Here is an 18,471-nt window from a genome sequence, read left to right as displayed (position 1 = left end):
GTTTGATCTAAGCGTATATCATTGTAAAGGCCTCAGACTCTGAACTCATCAGTAACTTTCTGGCAAACGTGGCAAACTACAGAAGATCAACAATGCACTGTATGTTAGAACAGCTCAACTTTCAACATGTAAGGTGTACTTTAATTCCGTGCTGAACAAGACAAAATGCACTGTGATATCACTTGTGTGAACAGAGGTGACAAAACTCATTAAACTCCTCCTGTAATACCTCCTCATATCTGCTTTTCACGTCAGAATACTTGGCTTAATGAAGGAAGCAAAGAAGTAACAACTGTCTTCAAAAAAAAGTGTTTTGCTAGACTTGAACTCATGCCAACTATGGAGAATTGGTGAGCCAAGCCAAAATCCAAGTTGTTTCCCTCTCTTCCTCTGCAATTCACTTGCACAGTGTACCAATCTCTAATCAAGAATGAGGGATAACCTGACATTTACACTTGTTGGGATAACAAGGTATAAAGCTGAATGAACACAGCAGGCCAAGCAGCATCAGAGGATCAGGAAGGCTGACGTTTCGGGCCTAGGCCCTTGTTCAGACAATGGTGGGTCTAGGTCCGAAATGTCAGCCTTCCTGCTCCTCTGATGCTGCTTGGCCTGCTGTGTTCATCCAGCTCTGTACCTTGTTATTTCAGATTCTGCAGCACCTGCAGTTCCTACTATCGCTCATTCACAATTGTTGATGTTTATTTCTACCTAGTTACTTAGGATTGTTAAAAAGAACATGAATCTTAGTTGAAATTTTAAAATTGCCCAAATAAATGCCAGCAACTTGTGAGCAAGAACCCTCACCGTTCATTTCAATGGTGCAGCACACACATGCAGAAATAAGCTATGCTGTCTAGTCTTGGTACAGTCTTATTTAAGAAACAGTTGTCTGTCTCAATAACTTACAGACATTGGATCCCATGCTTATTACCATCTGATCCTCAATTCATCTACTGGTGATTATTCAACAAATTAAGACAGAGCAGAAAATCCATACCTTTAGATCTACAACCATGGACTGAACCTGAAAGCAGATGACAGAGTTGTCCTCCCAGCTGATGTACGTAGATGCCTTGCAAAGTTTAACACAAGCTATAGCAGCACTCTCCGTTAGCTGCCGACTACCACTATGACCAGCCAGAGCTTTCTTCAAGTTATCCAAGAATAACTTCTGTGCAAAGATCATCAAGAGGAAGGAGTGAGACAATCAATAAGGGTGACTTTGAACAATTTACAAACACATCCTTCTTTAGCCTTGAATCAGATCCACTGGAAAATTAAACTGCATTACAAAAAGTAAATAAAAGTTGCAACAAAACAAAAAGGCTAAAAACTGAAGCCAACTTGTGAACAAAGTCAGTATGTGTGTCATTTGGCTCTGAACCCAAGATCAGCAGGGTAAACTAGGCCACCAAGTTCTCCAAAGAAGAAAACGAGATACACATTTGAACTGGGATAGAAGGGAAAGGAACAAGACTGTTGTTTCTTTTTCCTGAATTGCTCCAGATATTGCATTACATTTGAGGGATGCATAGTGGGAACAATCATGCCAATTGTAGTTTTTCCGTTAGAAAATCAACAAAAAAGCTTCAGCCTCAAACACTCCATCAAAAGCTATGTTTTAAAAAAATGTTGTCATGATTTTAACATTACTTCTGCTTTTAAAATTCAAACTCTCTCTCATGAGATACCAAAACCCATTTCCTTACAGGTTCAGGACTGCTGGCTTAGAGAAAATTCAGAATCCAAGATTTGTTGGAATAACACAGATGACTACTCCCGAGCTGAAGCGGTTTCACATGAACCAAAGATCGTACAATCCAGAATACATGTGTGTCATGGTTATGTAAGAAACTGCCACCAATGATTCAGCATACTGCTACTCTCTAGATGTTTAGTCATTCTGTTAACAGTTATAATAACAAAATGCCCTTTCTTGTTGAAGATACATTTTAAAATGTGAAGCAGAGTCATTGCAACATGCACTTTTTTTTGAATTTCTAAATGATGGAGTGATAAAGTAAGGATCCTCAAATCCTCAGGATGACAGAGGGTGAGTCACCCTGGATTTGCACTCCTTGTCATTTGAATTTTTAAACTAAGCGTAGCTAATAACTGTCTAATCTGAAATAGCTAATCTGAATGGCAGATTACAACTTGATTTCTCATTTGAGATGACTGAACTTGAATGAAAATTTCAAAAAAAATAACAGGTTTGTCCTCATTTTCAACTGTTAAAGAGGACAACAGTGAAAAATCACATTGAGGAATCAATCACACAATTTCATTCACAGAGGCAACAAAGATAAATAATAGTTGAACTGTCACAATTCGGAAGCAGTAAATATACAATATGAGCAGCATTTTTGGAAAACAAATCATTCTTTTTGGACAGCACGATTTGAAGTTTAAAAAAGTGCACTTCAAGTTATTTAAGACAACATTGTCAAAACTAGAAATAAATTTTCCCAGTCAGTCTTACTTATTCTTCCCTTTCCTCAAGTGCTCATCCACATCTGTGGTACAAACAACCCACAGGCAGAACTCTACAGCCTTCCAAATGCATGTTTCGTGAAGAAGCGTGTTGGGATGACTCATCTTCCACTACTTGCCTCTTTTTATTTCAAAAACAACAGAGTTCTGCACAGGACCATCTTCACAGAAATGCAGATCTGAATTGTAAATAGACTGTAGGCCTACAAGACGTATGAGCAGATTTAGGCCATTCAGCCCAATGAGTCTGCTCTGCCATTTCACCATAACTGAGATTATTCACAAGCCCATTCTCCTGTTCTTCCCATAACTCTGGATTCCCTTAGAAATCACAACTGAGCTTTGTGAAGAGGTGACCATAGTGATAGATGAGGGCCTTTCAGTAGGTGTTTTCTACATGGACTTTAGCAAGGCCTTCAATAAGTACCACATAGCAGACCGGTTAATAAGGTGAGATCAAATTGGATCCAGGGAGAGCTAGCTAATTAGATACAAAATTGGCTGGATGATAGGAGAAAGAGTGTAGTGGTGCAGGGCTCTTTTCTTAAAGAAAATGCCTGTCACTAGCAGTTCTGCTCCAACAGTGTTCGCTCCAATTTTCATCATTTATTTTAATGATTTGAAGTAGGATACACGAGGCATGATTACGTGGTTTGCGGGTGACACCAAAATTGGTGATATAGTGGAAAGTGAAGTTATCCAAGTGTACAATGGGATCTTGAGCCAATGGAATGGCAGCTGGAGTCTGATGCAGATAAATGCAATGTGTTGTTTTTGCTCAGACAAACCGCAGCATGATTTGCACACAATGATAAGCCCCTTGAGGATGTTGTCGAACAGGGACACCTAGGGATGCAGGTACATAGTTCCTTTGGAAGTGGCAACACAGGTAGATAGGGTGTGAGGGAGCAGTTTGACACACTTGCCTTCATCACTCAGATCATTAAGAACAGAAGTTGAGATGTCATGTTACAGCTTTACATTGTTAAGGCCACATTTGGAATTCTGCACATAATTCTCGTCACCCTGCTATGGTAATCATGTGATTAAACTGAAAAGGGTGCAAAAAGGTTTCACAAGGATGTTAAAGTTTGGAAGGTTTGACTTATAAAGGAAAGGTTTGGACTTTTTCCCCTGGAGTACAGAAGGCTGAAGGGTGACATTATAGAGGTTTATTACATCATGACCAACAGTTAAGATGAATAGCCAAGGTCGCTTCCCCACAGTAGACGAGTCCAGAGATAGATGAGAAGGGGTGAGAGGGGAAAGATTTCAAAAGGGATATGAGGGGCCATGCTTTCCATACAGAGCATGGCACAAATACGGAATGAGCTGACAGGGAAGTGGTAGAGTACATGGATGGGAAAGCTTTAGAAGGACTTTAGATCAGTCAAATGTAGGCAAATAGGACTAGTTCAGTTTAGGAAACCTGGTCGGCATGGACGAGGTGGGCCAAAGGTTATGTTTCTGGTGTTACATACTTGGTCTGTCTCTACCTCTCTAAAGATCAGAAGTTGGTAGATGTCACCTAGCAATAAACTTAATTTTCCTGTGATCTCACTCTTTCTTCTCGGTGTGTTGGACTGAAATGTTATTTGGATAACATCCCATTGATTACTATATTCTCTATAATATAATGCTCTTTATTTGCTTACACAGAGGTATGCAGACACTGCCTTAAAACTTCCTGCCCGACTAGAATTAGGTATAAACTTGGTAAATCTTCCTGCACAGGGGTATGTGGAAACTGTTTCAAATAAGATTAGGTGGGAAGCGTTTGTAAAAGCTAAGAGACTTCTGAAATCCTGTCAAGTGTGTAACTTCTGCTTCTGTTAAAGGGGCCAGGACACTGACTTTTGTTCAAGCCAGACACTTAGGCGGCTTAAAATTCCATTCTGTCACTTGGGCAACTTGAAATCGCTTCCTGCCGTTAGCAGTCACTTCACGAATGATCAATACGTCCTGCTCTCTATGTTTTTGATGTAGTAATTGTTTTTATATCATGTAATTTGTCCGACATAGTGATTGTTTCATGCATCATGGCATTGTGAGATGTAAAATTGCTTTATGTATTATGCACTCGATAAGGTATAAAAAGCGGGGACTGTCCACTGCTCAGGAAGAATTGCTTACGAGACTCTGCACTCTGTGCCGCGTCGAGTACGGTGATCCTCCACGGCTTGTACTTGCTTTGTAATAAAGGATTTGTGTTTCTCTAAACAGGTCAGCGTCTTGTTATTGCATCAAGTCCGTGAGGGTCTCCGAAAACAAACCTAACAGGATCCCTGATCCTGGGTTTCAATTTGTCCTGTTCAAGAAACCTCACAAACTATAAGCCAAAAAAAAAGCAAGCCAAAAGCATCTCCACCCTTCTTGCACCAACCTTCCCAAACTATAAACTCACAAGGACTATACATCACTCCCAATGTAATCTATACTTCCTGACAGGACAACACCTACTGATGCTGTGGTGTTGCTGAAATTATGCTCCACCAATGCTTTGCAACAATATCTAACCATGTGGACAATATAATTTAAGATGACGGAAACAGAAGCACAGAAAAATTTATTGTTTCCTCAAATGTCTTGGTTTCAATTCACCAGCACTTTCATTTCAATGGGCAAGTTTGCTCACTGGTGATCAATGCACAAAACTAACTAGAATAGATATGTAATTTATTATCTTGCTCTTAAAGGATAAGCTAAATAAGTGTTAATACATCCAGGAAAACAATTTGACAGGCTTCCTGATGACTAACCAATTTTATGATATGTGTTGGCCTTCAGTAAGTGTAATGCTTCATTTAGGCAATTTAGATTATGGGAGCCTCGGATCCCAGTCACATTCAAATTGACCAACTGCAGATTTGTGGTCATGACAGCAAGGGCCTACAGTTCTTTATAAGTAGAAAATTAGCCAGAATTCTTGTAACTCACTATCCGATGATGGAAGTCGCACAAATGGTTTCGAAACAATAATGTGATCTTACTTAGCTACAATGTTTTCTTTGGTTAAAAGCTTTCTGACACATACTATCGTCACCGACAGAGCAACCAAATAAAATCCATGTGATGGCAGCTTGCATATCAGTGCCAGCATCTTCAAATTAGCCAAAATTACCTTGTTCACTTTGCTTTCTTCAACCACTTCCTTAGAGATGTCCTGCAGAACATCAGGAGAGAGGATAAGGAGGATTATCTGCAAAGGCCAGACCGCTGCTTTCCGTTTGGCATTTTCAGCGAAGCTATCCACAAGGTCAAAGAGCTTCTCCGAACAATCTTTCATGGAAGGTTTTGTGGGATGTTACGGTAAGAGAGAAATAAAAGAAAAAGATGCGCAAAGGATAAAAATGCATTCAAGTGATACCAACTGTGTTGGTAGCGAGTCTAATATTTTGATAGTTTGAGTTTTTTTTAAATTGAATACTCCAGAAAGTGGATCAACCACAAATTCAACAATAATTCTAAATTAAGTGAAAAATAAACTATAATCGATCAACGCAAGCATGCAGAAAAGTCTCGCAGAGCGTTTGATTTAAAAGAAACAGACACTCCACAACTGTTCCACATCCACGGAGAGAAAGCACCTGCTTAGGCCATCAGTAGTAAATACTATGAACGTAGTGAAACCACAAAAGGCTGCAGTACGAAGTTAATACTCAAGTGTATTTTTTGGACGCATAACACAAGATGACAGCATATAAGAACAGATTCAGTGCCTTGAATACACTTGCCATCTGTGGCAGTAATCAATGACACAAAACTATTTCATTTTATTGAACCAGATACAGGCATTTTTGTTTTCCCTTTCATGTAGTGAACAAATGACATGTGAGCAAATTATAGAGTTTAACTTCAACAATTCTTTTCCTGAATCTCACTTTTTGCAAGAAAGCAAACAAAATAAAAATGATGGTAAATAAAGTTAACTGTTTATCAAGCTGTAATACACATCAAATATCAAATCTTCAGCCAAACATTTGTGAACACATTGTCATAAAGCTGCACCCTGCTTCAATTAATGGCTTCCAAATGCAAACTACTGTGCGAAGCACCGAGATGTTTCTTCATCATTAGCCACAATAACATTTTCTTCCTTTTTAATCTGTGTTCTCAGGATGTGGGAGATCCTAGCAAAACCACACACTCACTGCCCTGCCCTGTCCCGAGGTGATGGCGGTTAGCTTTAACTTTCAACTGCTGCTTTCTTTGAGTTGCTCAAAGCAAGTATTGTGCATTTGTCCTTTGGTTAATCTTATTTCACCATTTGTTTACCCAGAGTGTCACAAGAGTAAATTCTTCAAGCACTTCCATAAAATCAGATTGGGGAAAGGTATTGAAATTGAAATCTCCCTACACCACCCAGATTGGTATTGTACATTCAAGTTGCAATTCAAGTGAGAGGTGTAATTCACAGAATAGCAGGAGGTTGCAAACAGATGTCAACAAAAGCACTACAATATGCAAAGAAAAAAGTTTTAACAGTACAACTCTTAACACTCCAACATTATCGACTTTCTAGCAACAGCATGAACTGCTCCGTTGAAACATTTAGTATTTAAGACACTAGCATCACTTTTAGGCATTACTTACCTGCCAGGTCACGCTGGGGTATCTGATACAGCACAGTAAACTCATCTGGATAGTTTTCCACCCAATTCCAAAATGCCTACAGGTATAAAGAAAGTGATTAAATGCTGTAAAGTTTTTCAACTTTCAACTAAATGAATGAATTATAAATCACAAGTAGGACGTAGCATTTGAATCGGCAGACAACTATGGAAACTGCACTTGTGTTGTAAAGACTGCGGCAACTAATAAAATGCACTGATGTGTGATGTGTAACATTTTAATATCTTCAGGTGGTAAATGCTGTCTTTTGAAAAAGATGAAAATCTTGCAATCCACAGGGGCCGACATCACTGATAGCAGTAGGGCTGAAGTTGGTGCATTTCTATTGGCATGCAGAAAACTTATGACATAGGAGGAACCCTGCACATAAATTTGGGACAATACAAGAAATTAGTTATCTCAAGGCCCAACTATGGCTCACAATCAAACACAACAGATGCACCATTTAAATAAGGTTCAGCTCTATCAATTGCTGAAACACTTCATACAGAAAGAATATTTAAGTTAGAGGATGGGAATGTGCAAATCTAGGAAGGGGACACATCAGGTAGCAGGTATGCATACAATTGCTGCTTCCAAGGAGATCTTAATGAGTAAAGACACTGACCAAAACTTGGCCTCTTTTCTGCAGGAACTGTAACCAAACGAAACTTGCATTTATACGGTGTCTTGCAGTGTCAAGACATTTCAAAGTACTTCACAGTAAAGTAATTACTTTCTACATGGTGCAGTTAGTTGCAATAGAGACATCTAACATAGATGAGCGAGCAGCATTTGCAACCACCCACAAATGCAATGTACTCATGACCCTATAACCTATTTCAGTAATGTTGATTGACAGATAAAGAACAGCCAGTCGATCAAGTATTTTCGTAATAAGATCCGAGATCTTTCAAACCATCTGTGTTCAAATCAACGCTTGGTTCCTTTCAAAGTCTATACCACCATGCAACACTCCTTCAATATTACACTCGAGTCCAAATCCAGCAACATTGCATACTCAAGCCGTTGGAGCAAGAATGAAATCAAAGGCCAACAGGCTACCAACTGAAGCAAAGCTGATGCCAGAGGCAACATTTACTGCCAAGACAGTCATTCAGGATGAAATGAGATCATTCAGTGCAGTTTTCACTTTTAAGATTTCCAATCTGGTGTTGTATGTCAGGCGACTGATTTGAACAAATCATCAAAATACAGAATGAGACTGTTTTGGACATAATTTTTCACTGGTTAGACAATGGTGCAAGGATCTTGCTACATTCCTGGGAAGAATATCAATTGTGAATTTCAGTGTATGCAATATACCGATGAAACTAAAAATCCAACGCAATTCCGATCAATCAGTTCATTTGCCAAAATAAATGGACAGTGGTGAAAAAGCCATGTCTAAATTCTCGTGAAAAATCCTTCCAACTCATCTGGGAACCAAATAAACTCGGAGATCATCTCCCTCCTCTTTACCAAGATCTGGGGGCTTATGCTAAAACTGGGAGAGCTGTCCCACAGACTAGCCAAGGAACATGCTAATATTATTTACCAGGCACTATTCTATGAGTACGACTAAGTCCCAGCCACAAGCATCACCATTATAAAAAGAACTGCAAACGCTGAAAATCTGAAACAAATGCAGAAAGTGCCAGAAAATTCAGGAGGTCTGACACTATAGAACGTAGAACATGACAGCATAGTACAGGCCCTTCGGCCCTCAATGTTGTGCCGACCTGTCATACCGATCTCAAGCACATCTAACCTACACTATTCATTGTACGTCCATATGCTTATCCAATGACGACTTAAATGTACCGGAAGTTGGCGAATCTACTACCATTGCAGGCAAAGCGTTCCATTCCCTTACTACTCTGAGTAAAGAAACTACCTCTGACATCTGTCCTATATCTTTCACCCCTCAATTTAAAGCTATGCCCCCTCGTGCTCGCCGTCACCATCCTAGGAAAAAGGATCTCCCTATTCACCCTATCTAACCCTCTGATTATTTTATATCTTTCAATTAAGTCACCTCTCAACCTTCTTGTCTCTAATGAAAACAGCCTCAAGTCTCTCAGCCTTTCCTCGTTAGACCTTCCCTCCATACAAGGCATCATCCTAGTAAATCTCCTCTGCACCCTTTCCAAAGCTTCCACATCCTTCTTATCACGCGGTGACCAGAACTGTACACAATATTCCAAGTGCGGCCGCACCAGAGTTTTGTACAGCTTCACCATAACCTCTTGGTTCCAGAACTCGATCCCTCTATTAATAAAAGCTAAAACACTGCATGCCTTCTTGACAATCCTGATAACCTGGGTGGCAACTTTCAAGGATCTGTGTACATGGACACAGAGATCTCTCTGCTCATCTACACGACTAAGAATCGTACCATTAGCCCTGTACTTTGCCTTCTGGGTACTCCGACCAAATTGCATCACCTCACACTTGTCGGCATTAAACTCCATTTGCCACCTCTCAGCCCAGCTCTGCAGCTTATTTATGTCTCTCTGCAACCTACAGCATCCTTCATCACTATCCACAACTCCACCGACCTTAGTGTCGTTTGCAAATTTACTAACCCATCCTTCTACGCCCTCACCCAGGTCATTTATAAAAATGACAAACAGCAGTGGACCCAACACTGACCCTTGCAGTACACCACTAGTAACTGGTCTCCAGGATGAACATGTCCCATCAACTACCACCCTCTGTCTTCTTTCAGCAAGCTCGGGGGACAGGGCCGGGGCGCGGGCGCGCGCTCGGGGGACGGGGACGGGGCCGGGGCGCAGGCGCGCGCTCGGGGGACGGGGACGGGGCCGCGCACGCGCTCGGGGGACGGGGACGGGGCCGGGGCGCGGGCGCGCGCTCGGGGGACGGGGACGGGGCCGGGGCGCGGGCGCGCGCTCGGGGGACGGGGACGGGGCGCGGGCGCGCGCTCGGGGGACGGGGACGGGGCCGGGGCGCGGGCGAACGCTCGGGGGACGGGGACGGGGACGGGGACGGGGCGCGGGCGCACGCTCGGGGGACGGGGGACGGGGCCGGGGCGCGGGCGCGCGCTCGGGGGACGGGGGACGGGGCCGGGGCGCGGGCGCGCGCTCGGGGGACGGGGGCACGCGCTCGCGCTCGGGGGACGGGGACGGGGCGCGGGCGCGCGCTCGGGGGACGGGGACGGGGCCGGGGCGAGGGCGCGCTCGGGGGATGGGGCGCGGGCGCGCGCTCGGGGGACGGGGCACGGGCAGGGGCAGGGGCGCGCGCTGGGGGGACGGGGACGGGGACGGGGCGCGGGCGCGCGATCGGGGGACGGGGACGGGGCGCGCGCTCGGGGGACGGGGACGGGGACGGGGACGGGGCGCGCGCTCGGGGGACGGGGACGGGGACGGGGACGGGGCGCGCGCTCGGGGGACGGGGACGGGAACGCGCGCTCGGGTGACGGGGACGGGGACGGGGCGCGCGCTCGGGGGACGGGGACGGGGACGGGGCGCGCGCTGGGGGGACGGGGACGGGGACGGGGCGCGCGCTGGGGGGACGGGGACGGGGACGGGGCGCGCGCTGGGGGGACGGGGACGGGGACGGGGCGCGCGCTCGGGGGACGGGGACGGGGACGGGGCGCGCGCTCGGGGGACGGGGACGGGGACGGGGCGCGCGCTCGGGGGACGGGGACGGGGCGCGCGCTCGGGGGACGGGGACGGGGACGGGGCGCGCGCTCGGGGGACGGGGACGGGGACGGGGCGCGGGCGCGCGCTCGGGGGACGGGGACGGGGCGCGGGGGCGCGCGCTCGGGGGACGGGGACGGGGACGGGGCGCGGGCGCGCGCTCGGGGGACGGGGACGGGGCGCGGGCGCGCGCTCGGGGGACGGGGACGGGGCCGCGCGCGCGCGCTCGGGGGACGGGGACGGGGCCGGGGCGCGGGCGCGCGATCGGGGGACGGGGACGGGGCCGGGGCCGGGGCGCGGGCGCGCGCTCGGGGGACGGGGACGGGGCGCGGGCGCGCGCTCGGGGGACGGGGACGGGGCCGGGGCGCGGGCGCGCGCTCGGGGGACGGGGACGGGGCGCGGGCGCGCGCTCGGGGGACGGGGACGGGGCCGCGCACGCGCTCGGGGGACGGGGACGGGGCCGGGGCGCGGGCGCGCGATCGGGGGACGGGGACGGGGCCGGGGCCGGGGCGCGGGCGCGCGCTCGGGGGACGGGGCCGGGGCGCGGGCGCGCGCTCGGGGGACGGGGACGGGGCCGGGGCGCGGGCGCGCGCTCGGGGGACGGGGACGGGGCCGGGGCGCGGGCGCGCGCTCGGGGGACGGGGCCGGGGCCCGGGCGCGCGCTCGGGGGACGGGGACGGGGACAGGGCGCGGGCGCGCGCTCGGGGGACGGGGACGGGGCCGGTGCGAGGGCGCGCTCGGGGGACGGGGCGCGGGCGCGCGCTCGGGGGACGGGGCACGGGCAGGGGCAGGGGCGCGCGCTGGGGGGACGGGGACGGGGACGGGGCGCGGGCGCGCGCTCGGGGGACGGGGACGGGGACGGGGCGCGCGCTCGGGGGACGGGGACGGGGACGGGGCGCGCGCTCGGGGGACGGGGACGGGGACGGGGACGGGGCGCGCGCTCGGGGGACGGGGACGGGGACGGGGCGCGCGCTCGGGGGACGGGGACGGGGACGGGGACGGGGCGCGCGCTCGGGGGACGGGGACGGGGCGCGCGCTCGGGGGACGGGGACGGGGACGGGGCGCGCGCTCGGGGGACGGGGACGGGGACGGGGCGCGCGCTCGGGGGACGGGGACGGGGCGCGCGCTCGGGGGACGGGGACGGGGCGCGCGCTCGGGGGACGGGGACGGGGACGGGGCGCGCGCTCGGGGGACGGGGACGGGGACGGGGCGCGCGCTCGGGGGACGGGGACGGGGCGCGCGCTCGGGGGACGGGGACGGGGACGGGGCGCGCGCTCGGGGGACGGGGACGGGGACGGGGCGCGCGCTCGGGGGACGGGGACGGGGCGCGCGCTCGGGGGACGGGGACGGGGACGGGGCGCGCGCTCGGGGGACGGGGACGGGGACGGGGCGCGCGCTCGGGGGACGGGGACGGGGACGGGGCGCGCGCTCGGGGGACGGGGACGGGGACGGGGCGCGCGCTCGGGGGACGGGGACGGGGACGGGGCGCGCGCTCGGGGGACGGGGACGGGGACGGGGCGCGCGCTCGGGGGACGGGGACGGGGACGGGGCGCGCGCTCGGGGGACGGGGACGGGGACGGGGCGCGCGCTCGGGGGACGGGGACGGGGACGGGGCGCGCGCTCGGGGGACGGGGACGGGGACGGGGCGCGCGCTCGGGGGACGGGGACGGGGCGCGCGCTCGGGGGACGGGGACGGGGACGGGGCGCGCGCTCGGGGGACGGGGACGGGGACGGGGCGCGCGCTCGGGGGACGGGGACGGGGACGGGGCGCGCGCTCGGGGGACGGGGACGGGGACGGGGACGGGGCGCGCGCTCGGGGGACGGGGACGGGGACGGGGACGGGGCGCGCGCTCGGGGGACGGGGACGGGGACGGGGCGCGCGCTCGGGGGACGGGGACGGGGACGGGGCGCGCGCTCGGGGGACGGGGACGGGGACGGGGCGCGCGCTCGGGGGACGGGGACGGGGACGGGGACGGGGACGGGGCGCGCGCTCGGGGGACGGGGACGGGGACGGGGACGGGGCGCGCGCTCGGGGGACGGGGACGGGGCGCGCGCTCGGGGGACGGGGACGGGGCGCGCGCTCGGGGGACGGGGACGGGGCGCGCGCTCGGGGGACGGGGACGGGGCGCGCGCTCGGGGGACGGGGACGGGGACGGGGCGCGCGCTCGGGGGACGGGGACGGGGACGGGGCGCGCGCTCGGGGGACGGGGACGGGGACGGGGCGCGCGCTCGGGGGACGGGGACGGGGACGGGGACGGGGCGCGCGCTCGGGGGACGGGGACGGGGCGCGCGCTCGGGGGACGGGGACGGGGACGGGGACGGGGCGCGGGCGCGCGCTCGGGGGACGGGGACGGGGCAGGGGCGCGGGCGCGCGCTCGGGGGACGGGGACGGGGACGGGGCCAGGGCGCGGGCGCGCGCTCGGGGGACGGGGACGGGGCCGGGGCCGCGCGCTCGGGGGACGGGGACGGGGCCGGGGCCGCGCGCTCGGGGGACGGGGACGGGGACGGGGCCGGGGCCGCGCGCTCGGGGGACGGGGACAGGGCCGGGGCGCGGGCGCGCGCTCGGGGGACGGGGACGGGGCCGGGGCGCGGGCGCGCGCTCGGGGGACGGGGACGGGGCCGGGGCGCGGGCGCGCGCTCGGGGGACGGGGACGGGGCCGGGGCGCGGGCGCGCGCTCGGGGGACGGGGACGGGGCCGCGCGCTCGGGGGACAGGGGAGGGGGCCGGGGCACGGGCAGGGGCGCGCGCTCGGGGGACGGGGACGGGGACGGGGACGGGGCCGCGCGCTCGGGGGACAGGGGACGGGGCCGGGGCACGGGCAGGGGCGCGCGCTGGGGGGACGGGGACGGGGCCGGGGCGTGGGCGCGCGCTCGGGGGACAGGGACGGGGCCGGGGCGTGCGCTGGGGGGACGGGGACGGGGCCGGGGCGCAGGCGCGCGCTCGGGGGACAGGGCGCGGGCTGGCGCTCGGGGGACGGGGCCGGGGCGCGCTCGGGCGAGCACTCGAGAGACAGCGCGACGGCGAGCACTCGAGAGGGAAGAGCGCGAGGGCGCGCACTCGAGGGGGAGAGGGCGACGGCGCGCACTCGAGGGGGAGAGGGCGACGGCGCGCACTCGAGGGGGAGAGGGCGACGGCGCGCACTCGAGGGGGAGAGGGCGACGGCGCGCACTCGAGGGGGAGAGGGCGACGGCGCGCACTCGAGGGGGAGAGGGCGACGGCGCGCACTCGAGGGGGAGAGGGCGACGGCGCGCACTCGAGGGGGAGAGGGCGACGGCGCGCACTCGAGGGGGAGAGGGCGACGGCGCGCACTCGAGAGGGAGAGGGCGACGGCGCGCACTCGAGAGGGAGAGGGCGACGGCGCGCACTCGAGTGGGAGAGGGAGAGGGGGAGGGCGCGCACTCGAGAGGGAGAGGGAGAGGGCGAGGGCGCGCACTCGAGAGGGAGAGGGAGAGGGCGAGGGCGCGCACTCGAGAGGGAGAGGGCGACGGCGCGCACTGGAGAGGGAGAGGGCGAGGGCGAGGGCGCGCACTCGAGAGGGAGAGGGAGAGGGCGAGGGCGCGCACTCGAGAGGGAGAGGGAGAGGGCGAGGGCGCGCACTCGAGAGGGAGAGGGCGAGGGCGCGCACTCGAGAGGGAGAGGGAGAGGGCGAGGGCGCGCACTCGAGAGGGAGAGGGAGAGGGCGAGGGCGCGCACTCGAGAGGGAGAGGGCGAGGGCGCGCACTCGAGAGGGAGAGGGCGAGGGCGCGCACTCGAGCAGGAGAGGGAGAGGGCGAGGGCGCGCACTCGAGAGGGAGAGGGAGAGAGCGAGGGCGAGGGCGCGCACTCGAGGGGGACAGGGAGAGGGAGAGGGCGAGGGCGCGCACTCGTGAGGGTGAGGGAGAGGGCGAGGGTGCGGGCGCGCACTCGAGTCAGCGAGGGCGCGCACTCGAAAGGGAGCGCGCGAGGGCGCTCACTCGACGGACAGGCAGGGCGAGAGCGAGCGCACGAGGGAGCGAGGGCGCGGGGCCGGGGGGCGGGCGCGCGCTCGGGGGACGGGGCCGGGGGGCGGGCGCGCGCTCGGGGGACGGGGCCGGGGGGCGGGCGCGCGCTCGAGGGACAGCGCGCGACGGCGAGCGCTCGAGAGGCAGCGCGCGAGGGCGAGCACTCGAGAGGGAAGAGCGCGACGGCGAGCACTCGAGAGGGAAGAGCGCGAGGGCGAGCACTCGAGAGGGAAGAGCGCGAGGGCGAGCACTCGAGAGGGAAGAGCGCGAGGGCGAGCACTCGAGAGGGAAGAGCGCGAGGGCGAGCACTCGAGAGGGAAGAGCGCGAGGGCGAGCACTCGAGAGGGAAGAGCGCGAGGGCGAGCACTCGAGAGGGAAGAGCGCGAGGGCGAGCACTCGAGAGGGAAGAGCGCGAGGGCGAGCACTCGAGAGGGAAGAGCGCGAGGGCGAGCACTCGAGAGGGAAGAGCGCGAGGGCGAGCACTCGAGAGGGAAGAGCGCGAGGGCGAGCACTCGAGAGGGAAGAGCGCGAGGGCGAGCACTCGAGAGGGAAGAGCGCGAGGGCGAGCACTCGAGAGGGAAGAGCGCGAGGGCGAGCACTCGAGAGGGAAGAGCGCGAGGGCGAGCACTCGAGAGGGAAGAGCGCGAGGGCGAGCACTCGAGAGGGAAGAGCGCGAGGGCGAGCACTCGAGAGGGAAGAGCGCGAGGGCGAGCACTCGAGAGGGAAGAGCGCGAGGGCGAGCACTCGAGAGGGAAGAGCGCGAGGGCGAGCACTCGAGAGGGAAGAGCGCGAGGGCGAGCACTCGAGAGAGAGCGCGAGAGCGAGCACTCGAGAGAGAGAGCGAGAGCGAGCACTCGAGAGAGAGAGAGAGAGAGAGAGAGAGCGAGAGCGAGCACTCGAGAGACAGAGAGAGAGAGAGAGAGAGCGAGAGCGAGCACTCGAGAGACAGAGAGAGAGAGAGCGAGAGCGAGCACTCGAGAGAGAGAGAGAGAGAGAGCGAGAGCGAGCACTCGAGAGAGAGCGAGAGCGAGCACTCGAGAGAGAGCGAGAGCGAGCACTCGAGAGAGAGCGAGAGCGAGCACTCGAGAGAGAGCGAGAGCGAGCACTCGAGAGAGAGCGAGAGCGAGCACTCGAGAGAGAGCGAGAGCGAGCACTCGAGAGAGAGCGAGAGCGAGCACTCGAGAGAGAGCGAGAGCGAGCACTCGAGAGAGAGCGAGAGCGAGCACTCGAGAGCGAGAGTGAGCACTCGAGAGAGAGGAGAGCGAGCACTCGAGAGAGAGAGAGCGCGAGAGCAAGCACTCGAAAGAGAGCGAGAGCGAGCACTCGAAAGAGAGAGAGCGAGAGCGACCACTCGAAAGAGAGAGCGAGAGCGAGCTCGAGAGAGAGAGAGAGAGAGAGCGAGCACTCGAGAGAGCGAGCACTCGAGAGAGAGAGCGAGAGCGAGCACTCGAGAGAGAGCGCGAGAGCGAGCACTCGAGAGAGAGCGCGAGAGCGAGCACTCGAGAGAGAGAGCGAGCACTCGAGAGAGAGAGCGAGCACTCGAGAGAGAGAGCGAGCACTCGAGAGAGCGAGCACTCGAGAGAGAGCGCGAGAGCGAGCACTCGAGAGAGAGCGCGAGAGCGAGCACTCGAGAGAGAGCGCGAGAGCGAGCACTCGAGAGAGAGAGCGAGCACTCGAGAGAGAGAGAGAGCGAGAGAGAGAGAGCGCGAGAGCAAGCACTCGAAAGAGAGCGAGAGCGAGCACTCGAAAGAGAGAGAGCGAGAGCGACCACTCGAAAGAGAGAGCGAGAGCGAGCTCGAGAGAGAGAGAGAGAGAGAGCGAGCACTCGAGAGAGCGAGCACTCGAGAGAGAGAGCGAGAGCGAGCACTCGAGAGAGAGCGCGAGAGCGAGCACTCGAGAGAGAGCGCGAGAGCGAGCACTCGAGAGAGAGAGCGAGCACTCGAGAGAGCGAGCACTCGAGAGAGAGCGCGAGAGCGAGCACTCGAGAGAGAGCGCGAGAGCGAGCACTCGAGAGAGAGCGCGAGAGCGAGCACTCGAGAGAGAGCGCGAGAGCGAGCACTCGAGAGAGAGAGCGAGCACTCGAGAGAGAGAGAGAGCGAGCACTCGAGAGAGAGAGCGAGCACTCGAGAGAGAGAGAGAGCGAGCACTCGAGAGAGAGAGAGAGAGAGCACTCGAGAGAGAGAGAGAGAGCACTCGAGAGAGAGAGAGAGAGAGAGAGAGAGAGAGAGAGAGAAAGCGCGAGAGCGAGCACGAGAGCGAGAGAGAGAGAGAGAGAGAGTGCGCGAGAGAGAGAGTGCGCGAGAGAGAGTGCGCGAGAGAGAAGGTGCGCGAGAGAGAGAGTGCGCGAGAGAGAGAGTGCGCGAGAGAGAGAGTGCGCGAGAGAGAGAGTGCGCGAGAGAGAGAGTGCGCGAGAGCGAGCACTCGAGAGAGTGCGCGAGAGCGAGCACTCGAGAGAGTGCGCGAGAGCGAGCACTCGAGAGAGGGAGCGAGAGCGAGCACTCGAGAGAGGAGCGAGAGCGAGCACTCGAGAGAGGGAGAGAAAGCGAGCACTCGAGAGAGGGAGAGAAAGCGAGCACTCGAGAGAGGGAGAGAGAGAGAGAGAGAGAGTGAGAGCGAGCACTCGAGAGAGAGAGAGAGTGTGCGCGAGAGAGAGAGCGAGAGTTGTGCGCGAGAGAGAGTGCGCGCGAGAGAGAGAGCGAGAGAGTGCGCGAGAGATCGAGCACTTGAGAGAGTGCTCGAGAGCGATCACTCGAGAGAGTGCTCGAGAGCGATCACTCGAGAGAGTTGCTCGAGAGCGATCACTCGAGAGAGTGCTCGAGAGCGATCACTCGAGAGAGTGCTCGAGAGCGATCACTCGAGAGAGTGCTCGAGAGCGATCACTCGAGAGAGGGAGCGAGAGCGATCACTCGAGAGAGGGAGCGAGAGCGAGCACTCGAGAGAGGGAGCGAGAGCGAGCACTCGAGAGAGAGAGAGAGAGTAAAAGAGCGCGGGCACTTGAGAGAGAGCGAGAGCGCGACAGCGAGCACTCGAGAGAGCGCGAGAGCGAGCAACTCGAGAGAGCGCGAGAGCGAGCACTCGAGACAGCGCGAGAGCGAGCACTCGAGACAGCGCGAGAGCGAGCACTCGAGACAGCGCGAGAGCGAGCACTCGAGACAGCGCGAGAGCGAGCACTCGAGACAGCGCGAGAGCGAGCACTCGAGACAGCGCGAGAGCGAGCACTCGAGACAGCGCTGAGAGCGAGCACTCGAGAGAGAGCGCGAGAGCGAGGCACTCGAGAGAGAGCGCGAGAGCGAGCACTCGAGAGAGAGCGCGAGAGCGAGCACTCGAGAGAGCGCGAGAGCGAGCACTCGAGAGAGAGCGCGACAGCGAGCACTCGAGAGAGAGCGCGACAGCGAGCACTCGAGAGAGAGCGCGAGAGCGAGCACTCGAGAGAGAGCGCGACAGCGAGCACTCGAGAGAGAGCGCGAGAGCGAGCACTCGAGAGAGAGCGCGAGAGCGAGCACTCGAGAGAGAGCGCGAGAGCGAGCACTCGAGAGAGAGCGCGAGAGCGAGCACTCGAGAGAGAGCGCGAGAGCGAGCACTCGAGAGAGAGCGCGACAGCGAGCACTCGAGAGAGAGCGCGAGAGCGAGCACTCGAGAGAGAGCGCGAGAGCGAGCACTCGAGAGAGAGAGAGCGAGGAGAGCGAGAGCGAGCACTCGAGAGAGAGAGAGCGAGAGCGAGC

The 18,471-nt window shown here is 57.0% G+C and overlaps 1 protein-coding gene across 4 annotated transcripts in view; it reads right to left on the bottom strand.

Annotated features, from left to right (window-relative positions):
• Positions 1–18,471, bottom strand: part of nf1a (neurofibromin 1a) — a 313,607-nt gene that overhangs the window by 226,083 nt on the left and 69,053 nt on the right. For all 4 annotated transcript variants that reach the window (XM_059655316.1, XM_059655318.1, XM_059655317.1 and 1 more), the window contains exons 7-9: positions 7,090–7,165; positions 5,618–5,775; positions 1,001–1,174 (exon numbers count right to left, since the gene is read on the bottom strand). In XM_059655316.1, coding sequence (XP_059511299.1) covers positions 1,001–1,174; positions 5,618–5,775; positions 7,090–7,165 — 408 coding nt within the window. The remainder of the gene's footprint in view (positions 1–1,000; positions 1,175–5,617; positions 5,776–7,089; positions 7,166–18,471) is intronic.

Source organism: Stegostoma tigrinum, chromosome 27 (genome assembly GCF_030684315.1).
Source record: "Stegostoma tigrinum isolate sSteTig4 chromosome 27, sSteTig4.hap1, whole genome shotgun sequence".
NCBI lineage: Eukaryota > Metazoa > Chordata > Chondrichthyes > Orectolobiformes > Stegostomatidae > Stegostoma > Stegostoma tigrinum.
Note: the sequence above shows the minus strand (reverse complement) of the source record. Positions and strands in the feature narration are given on the sequence as shown.